General features: G+C 70.7%; 1 protein-coding gene across 1 annotated transcript; it reads right to left on the bottom strand.

Annotated features, from left to right (window-relative positions):
• Positions 1-1,049: 1,049 nt before the first annotated feature.
• Positions 1,050-5,792, bottom strand: LOC127465909 (probable E3 ubiquitin-protein ligase DTX3). Its single transcript, XM_051776440.1, is given in 8 exon segments — positions 1,050-1,238; positions 1,433-1,460; positions 1,801-1,903; positions 1,905-1,991; positions 4,571-4,677; positions 4,680-4,909; positions 4,911-5,092; positions 5,095-5,792. Coding segments are annotated over 8 exon segments (1,224 nt in total). The 5' UTR covers positions 5,506-5,792; the 3' UTR covers positions 1,050-1,162.
• Between the last annotated feature and the right edge of the window lie 1,309 nt (positions 5,793-7,101).

Here is a 7,101-nt window from a genome sequence, read left to right as displayed (position 1 = left end):
CAATGTCCTGCTGTTCCCATCCCACACATCCCCATCCCACTGTCCATCCCAATGTCCTGCTGTCCCCATCCCCCTGTCCCCATCCCCCTCCCCCTGTCCCCATCCTACTGTTCCCATCCCAATGTCCTGCTGTCCCCATCCCCCTGGCCCCATCCCACTGTTCCCATCCCACACATCCCCATCCCACTGTCCATCCCAATGTCCATCCCCACGTCCATCCCAATGTCCTGCTGTCCCCATCCCCCTGGCCCCATCCCAATGTCCTGCTGTTCCCATCTCACACATCTCCATCCCCCTGGCCCCATCCCCACGTCCATCCCAATGTCCCCCTGTCCCATCCCCCTGTCCCCACCCCACTGTGCCCCTCCCCGTCCCAGCTCACCCCAAATCGCCCCCCCGGTGCCCCCCGACCCCCCCCGGTCCGTTGCATAATTTTTTATTGGATCAAAGTTACAGATCTGGGGGGGCAATAAAAAATAAATAACCCCCCGGGGCAGGACCCCCCCGCGTGTCCGGGGGTCGGGGGGGGCAGGACCCCCCCGCGTGTCCGGGGGTCGGGGGGGGGCAGGACCCCCCCGCGTGTCCGGGGGGTCGGGGGTATGTACAGAGGGTCCGTCTGTCCGTGCCGGGGGGGCTGCGCGGCCCCGCCCCCCCCCCCGCGAGGGTCTGACCCCCTCCTTGTGCCCGGGGGGGGGGTGGGGGGAGTCCCGCCAGCCCGAGGGGGCTCCCGGGGGGGGTCCCCCCTGCCTGGGGAGGGGCTGGGGGGGGGTCTCGTTGTCTGGGGGGTCCCGGCAGGGTGGGCTCCGTACCCGGGGGGTCCCGGCAGGGTGGGTTCCATCCCCGGGGGTCTTCGTTCGTTCCGGGGGGGTCCCCCGCAGGGTGGGCTCCATCGCCGGGGGTCCCGTGCCCGGGGGGGTCCCGGCAGGGTGGGCTCCATCCCCGGGGGGGTCCCGGCAGGGTGAGTTCCATCCCCGGGGGGTCCCCGTGCCCGGGGGGGGTCCCGGCAGGGTGGGCTCCATCCCCCGGGGGGTCCCCGTGCCCGGGGGGGTCCCGGCAGGGGTGGGCTCCATCCCCCGGGGGGTCCCCGTGCCCGGGAGGGTCCCGGTAGGGGGGGTTCCATCCCCCGGGGGGTCCCCGTGCCCGGGGGGGTCCCCGCCCCCCCTCAGTCCTCGGTGATGCCCTTGGCCCGCAGCTCCTCCTGCACCCGGCGAGGTACGTGGGGTCGGGGGTACCCGAACCTGGGGGGCACAGGGGCAGGTCAGGGGGTGCCCCCCGGGGGGTCTGTCAGCCCACCACAGGTGTCCTCCCCCCCCCCCATAGCTGGGTCCCCCCGGGGCAGTTGGTCTTGGTGCCCCCCCCATGTCCCCACCTGCCTCCCGGGTGACCCCCCCGTGCCTCTTCATGCCCCCCCGTTCCCCCCATGCCCCCGCACAGCTGTGGCCCGCCGGTGCAGTTGGTCTCGTGGTGGATGTCGTTCCCCAACCCCTCAGGTGCCCCCCGTGCTCCCTATGTTCCCCCGTGCCCCCATGTCCCCCCACACCCCCCTGTGCCCCCTATGTTCCCCCGTGCCCCCTATGTTCCCCCGTGCCCCCTATGTTCCCCCGTGCCCCCCCCGTGCCCCCCCCCGTGCCCCCCGTGCCCCCGCACAGCTGTGACCCGCCGGTGCAGTTGGTCTTGTGGTGGATGTCGTTCCCCAGTCCCTCAGGTGCCCCCCGTGCCCCCCATGCCCCCGTGCCCCCCCACACCCCCCCGTGCCCCCCGTGCCCCGCACAGCTGTGGCCCGCCGGTTGCAGTTGGTCTTGTGGTGGATGTCGTTCCAGGTGATGACGTTGGCCCTGCCCGTGGTCAGGGAGGTGCCCACGGTGAAGGTGAGGCGCTGGGCAAAGGCCTTGCGGAACAGCCCCCAGCACCTTGTTCCCCTCGGGGCAGTCGGGCAGGTACGCGACGCGCGTGGTGCCCGGGTACCGCACCCCGGGGTTGGGGTGCTCCACCTGGGGGGGTATGGCACAGGTGAGGGATGGGGGGGCACAGGTGAGGGATGGGGGGTACAGGTACCGCACCCCGGGGTTGGGGTGCTCCACCTGTACAGGGGCACAGGTGAGGGATGGGGGGCACAGGTGAGGATGGGGGGCACAGGTACCGCACCCCCGGGGTTGGGGGTGCTCCACCTGGGGGGGTATGGGGACAGGTGAGGGATGGGGGGCACAGGTGAGGGCTGGGGGGCACAGGTATGTGACACGGGTGGTGCCCGGGGTACTGCACCCCGGGGTTGGGGTGCTCCACCTGGGGAGGGGGCACAGGTGAGGGACGGGGGGCACAGGTATGTGACACGGGTGGTGCCCGGGTACTGCACCCCGGGGTTGGGGTGCTCCACCTGGGGAGGGGGCACAGGTGAGAGATGGGGGGCACAGGTACCGCACCCCCGGGTTGGGGTGCTCCACTTGGGGAGGGTATGGGACAGGTGAGGGGACGGGGGGCACAGGTGAGGGATGGGGGGCACAGGTGACGGATGGGGGGCACAGGACAGGTGAGGGATGAGCCAGGTGAGGGCAGGGCACAGCACAGGTGAGGGGGGGGCTCGGGGGGCCAGGTAAGGGCAGGGCACAGGGAGGACAGGGCACCACCCCGCGCAGGAAAAGGGGTCAGTGCTGGGCCCCCAAAATCCTGGGAAAAGGGGTCAGTGCTGGGCCAGAGAACAGGGGGGAGGGGTCACCTCGTGCCCCCAGAACTGGGGGAGATTTGGGCCCCTGTGCCCCAAAACAGGGCTTTGGGTGCTCCCCCGTGGGCAGGGGGCACAGGGCAGGGGACGGAGGGGCAGGGGATGGGGATGGGGGGCACGAGGGGCACAGGGGCCAGGGGGAGGTGAGGGGGAGTGAGGGATGTGGGGCAGGATGGGGAGACAGGGGGGGCCTGAGGTGCCCAGGGCTGGGTCAGGGGCATTTAGGGGCATCAGGGGGGCAGTGACACCCCCCAGGATTTGGGGACACCCAGGGGTGCCAATGACACCCCCCCCAGGATTTGGGGGCACCCAGGGTCACCCAGCAGGGTCTGAGGGCACTCAGAGGTGTTGGGGGGCACAGGGCTGGCCCAGGGCACCCCAGCAGGATTTGGGGGCACTCAGGGGCACCCCAATGGCTTTGAGGCCACCCCTGTCCACCAACCCCTCCTTCCCCAGCCACTGTGCCCCCCGTGCCTGTGCCCACCATGGCCCCCTGTGGCCTCCCTGTGCCCCCCATTGGCCCCCTGTGCCCCCCTGTGCCTGTGCCTCTGTGCCCTTGTGCCTGTGCCCCCCATTGCCCCTGTGCCCCCCCCATGCCTCCACCCCCCATGCCTGTGCCCCCTGTGCCTGCCATGCCTGTGCCCCCCATGGCTGTGCCACCCCATGGCTGTGCCCCTGTGCCCCCTGTGCCTGTGCCCTCCATGGTACCTGTGCCCCCCTGTGCCCCCATGCCTCCACCCCCCATGCCTTGTGCCCCCCTGTGTCCTTTCCTGCCTGTGCCCCGGGTGCCCCCCACCTCCTGTGCCCCCTCTTTCCCCCCTTGTGCCTGTGCCCTTGTCCCCCCCGTGCCCCCCATGCCTGTCCCCCCCTTGCCCCCCACACCTGTGCCCCCCCTGTGCCCCCCATGCCTGTCCCCCCTGCCCCCTGTGCCTCCTGTTCCCCCCCGTGCCCCCCCATGTTTGTCCCCCCTGTGCCCCCCCATGTTGTGCCTCCTGTGCCCCCCCCGTCCCCCGTGCCCCCCTGTACCTCCCCAGTCCTGTGTCCCCCACCCCCCCGTGCCTGTGCCCCCACGCCCCCCCGTTCCCCCTTTGCCCCCCGTGCCCCTCATGTGCCCCCCCCGTGCCCCCCGTGCTGTGCCCCATGACCCCCTGCCTCAACCCCAACATCCCCCCTGTGCCCCCCAGGTCTCCCCACATCCCCCCGTGCCCGTGCCCCCACAGTGCCCTGTGGGCCCCCCATTCCTGTGCCCTGAGACCCCCGTGCCTGTGCCCCCGTGTCCTCCAATGCCTGTGCCCCCGTGTCCATGTACCCCCTGTGCCCCCCATGTCCCCCGTGCCTGTGCCCCCCTGTGTTCCCCCTGTGCCCCTGGTGTGCCCCCTGTGCCTGTACCCCTCATGTCCCCCGTGCCCCCTGTGCCGGTACCCCCCCGTGTCCCCTGTACCCCCCGTGTCCCCCATGCCCACCCTTTATTCCCTCTGGCCTGTGTCCCCCGTGCCGGTACCCCCCGTGACCCCCCCCGTGTCCCCCGTGCCTGTACCCCCCATGTCCCCCCGTGCCCCCCTGTACCCCCCGTGTACCCCATGCCTGTGCCCCCTCGTGCCACCGGTACCCCCCATGCCCCCCGTGTCCCCCCGTGTCCCCCCGTGCCCCCCGTGTCCCCCCGTGCCCCCTGTGCCCCCTATGCCCCCCGTGTCCCCCCGTGCCCCCTGTGCCCCCCATGCCCTCCGTGTCCCCCCGTGTCCCCCCGTGCCCCCCGTGTCCCCCCGTGCCCCCCATACCCCTCATGCCCCCCGTGCCCCCCGTACCCCCCATGCCCCCCGTGCCCCCCGTGCCCCCCCGCGGCGCACTCACCCCCTGCACTCCGGGCGGGAACACGTACTGGATGATGATGGTGCCGAAGGCCTCGTAGCCGGGCAGGGGCAGCTGGTGGTCGCGGGTGACCAGCATGCGCCCGTCGGGGGCTGGTTGCCCACCAGCTGCCCGTAGAAGCGGCCGCAGACGGGGCAGGCGGAGCGGACCTGCAGCGCCCGCGCGATGCAGTCCCCGCAGAAGGAGTGGCGGCAGCGCTCCAGCGTGCGGGGGCCCCGCATCTCCCCCAGGCAGATCGGGCACTGCCGCTCCGGCTCCTCGTCCCGCGCCGCCGGGGCCGCGGGGGGAGCCCCGGCCGCGCCCGCGGGGGGCTCGGCGCGACCCCCCTGCCCCCTCGGCGGGCCGCTGGCTGCGCTTCTTCAGCTCCTTCTCGGTCTCCTTGAGCAGCGCCTTGAGCGCCTTCCGCGCGGGGCAGAGCCCGCCCGGCCCGGGGGGGCCCGGGGGGGCCGCGCAGAGCTGCAGCACGTACAGCTCGGGGGTCTCGCCGTCCACCCAGGATCCGCACCCCGCGCCTCCTGCGCCAGCAGCGCCAGGCGGGCGGCGCGTTCCCGAGTCACGAACTCCCACACCCGCTTCGGCACCGTCACGCGGCTCTTGGCGGGGCCCCCGCACCCCGACATCCTGGACAGCACGAACGACACTGCGGGGGACCCCCGAAATAAGGGATGGGACCCCAAAACATCAGACTGGACCCCCGCACCCCCGACATCCTGGACAGCACGAACGACACTGCGGGGGGACCCCACGGTCAGGATGGACCCCAAAACACCAGAGACGAGACCCCAAAACCCACCGAGACCGGACCCCCGCACCCCGACATCCTGGACAGCACTGCAGGGGGACCCCGGGTCAGGGACGGGACCCCAAAATGTCAGAGACTGGACCCCAAAACCCTCTGAGACTGGACCCCAAAACATCAGAGAATGGACCCCAAAACATCAGGGACTGAATCCCAATCCATCAGGGACTGACCCCAAAAACATCAGGGATGGGACCCCCAAAGCCCTCTGAAACTGGACCCCAAAATATCAGGGACTGGACCCCAAAATATCAGAGACTGGACCTCAAAACCATCAGGGACCAGACCCCAAACTGTCACAGACTGGACCCCAAAACCATGAGGGATTGGACCCCAAAATATCAGACTGGACCCAGAAACATCACACACTGGACCCCAAAAACCATGTGGGATTGGACCCCAAACCACCAGGGGACTGGACCCCAAACCCCCCCGAGACTGGACCCCCCAGCACCGTCCTCTGCTCTTGGTGCCCCCCTGAACCTCAGCACAAACTGCACTGGGGGGACCCCGAAAACATCAGGGGCTGGGCACGGACCCCAAACCTCCAGGGCTGGATCCCAAAACCAGCAGGGACTGGACCCCCAAACCCCAGAGACTGGACCCCCAAATCCCCAGAGACTGGACCCCCAAACCATCAGGGACTGGACCCCCAAACCCCAGAGACTGGACCCCCCAAACCCCAGGGGCTGGACCCCCAAACCAGCAGGGACTGCACGTGGCACCCAAGGGTGGCCTCCCCAAACCCTCCGAGCCTGGACACTGCAGGGGGACCCCAAAAACCCCCAGAATCTGGGCAAACTGCCCCAAAACCCCCCAGAGTCTGGGCATGGACCCCCCAAAAACCTCAGAGACCTGGGACTGAGGGGGGACCCCAAAAACTCCCAGAGATCTGGGCATGGACTCCCCCAAACCCCCCAGAGACATGAGCATGGACCCCCCCAACCCCCCCCAGACTCTGGGCATGGACCCCCCAAACCCCCTCAGAGCCTGGACATGGCCCCCCAAAAACCCCCAGAGCCTGGGCATGGCCCCCCCAAAAGCCCCCCGAGTCTGGGCATGGACCCTCCAAAACCCCCAGAGACGTGGCACTGAGGGGGGACCCCAAAACCCCCAGAGTCTGGGCACGGGACCCCCCAAAAACCCCCAAAGACCTGAGCATGGCCCCCCCAAACCCCCGAGTCTGGGCATGGACCCCCCAAACCCCGAGCCCTGGCACTGAGGGGGTCCCCAAACCCCCCCGGGGGACACGGTGCCCACCCCTGAGGTGCCACCTCAAGGACTGACCCCCCCAAATCTGTGACACCCCCGGGGGTGTCACCCCCCTGTGACCTCTGGGGGGTTGGGGGGGCGAGGTTTGGGGCCCCTCTTTCCCCAGGACCCCTCACCCCGGGAGGGGGGTCCCCATGGCCAGGGGGGTCCAAAGGGGGTCCCCACAGATGGGAGGGGTCTGAGGGGGGTGTCCCATGACCGGGGGGGTCTGAGGAGGGTCCCCACAGATGGGGAGGGTTTGAGGGGGCGTCCCAGAGCCAGGGGGGGGCTGAGGGGGGGTCTCATGGCCGGGGGGGGGTCTGAGGGGTGCCCATGAGCCGGGGGGGGTGCTGAGGAGGGGTCCCATGGCAGAGGGTTGGGGTGAGGGGGTGGCCCAGAGCCAGGGGGGTCCGAGGGGGGGATCTCATGGCCGGGGGGGGCTGAGGGGGGGTCCCAGAGCCAG

This window comes from Manacus candei, unplaced genomic scaffold (genome assembly GCF_025592945.1).
Source record: "Manacus candei isolate 608988 ecotype Guabito, Panama unplaced genomic scaffold, ASM2559294v1 h1tg000525l, whole genome shotgun sequence".
Taxonomy (NCBI): domain Eukaryota; kingdom Metazoa; phylum Chordata; class Aves; order Passeriformes; family Pipridae; genus Manacus; species Manacus candei.
Note: the sequence above shows the minus strand (reverse complement) of the source record. Positions and strands in the feature narration are given on the sequence as shown.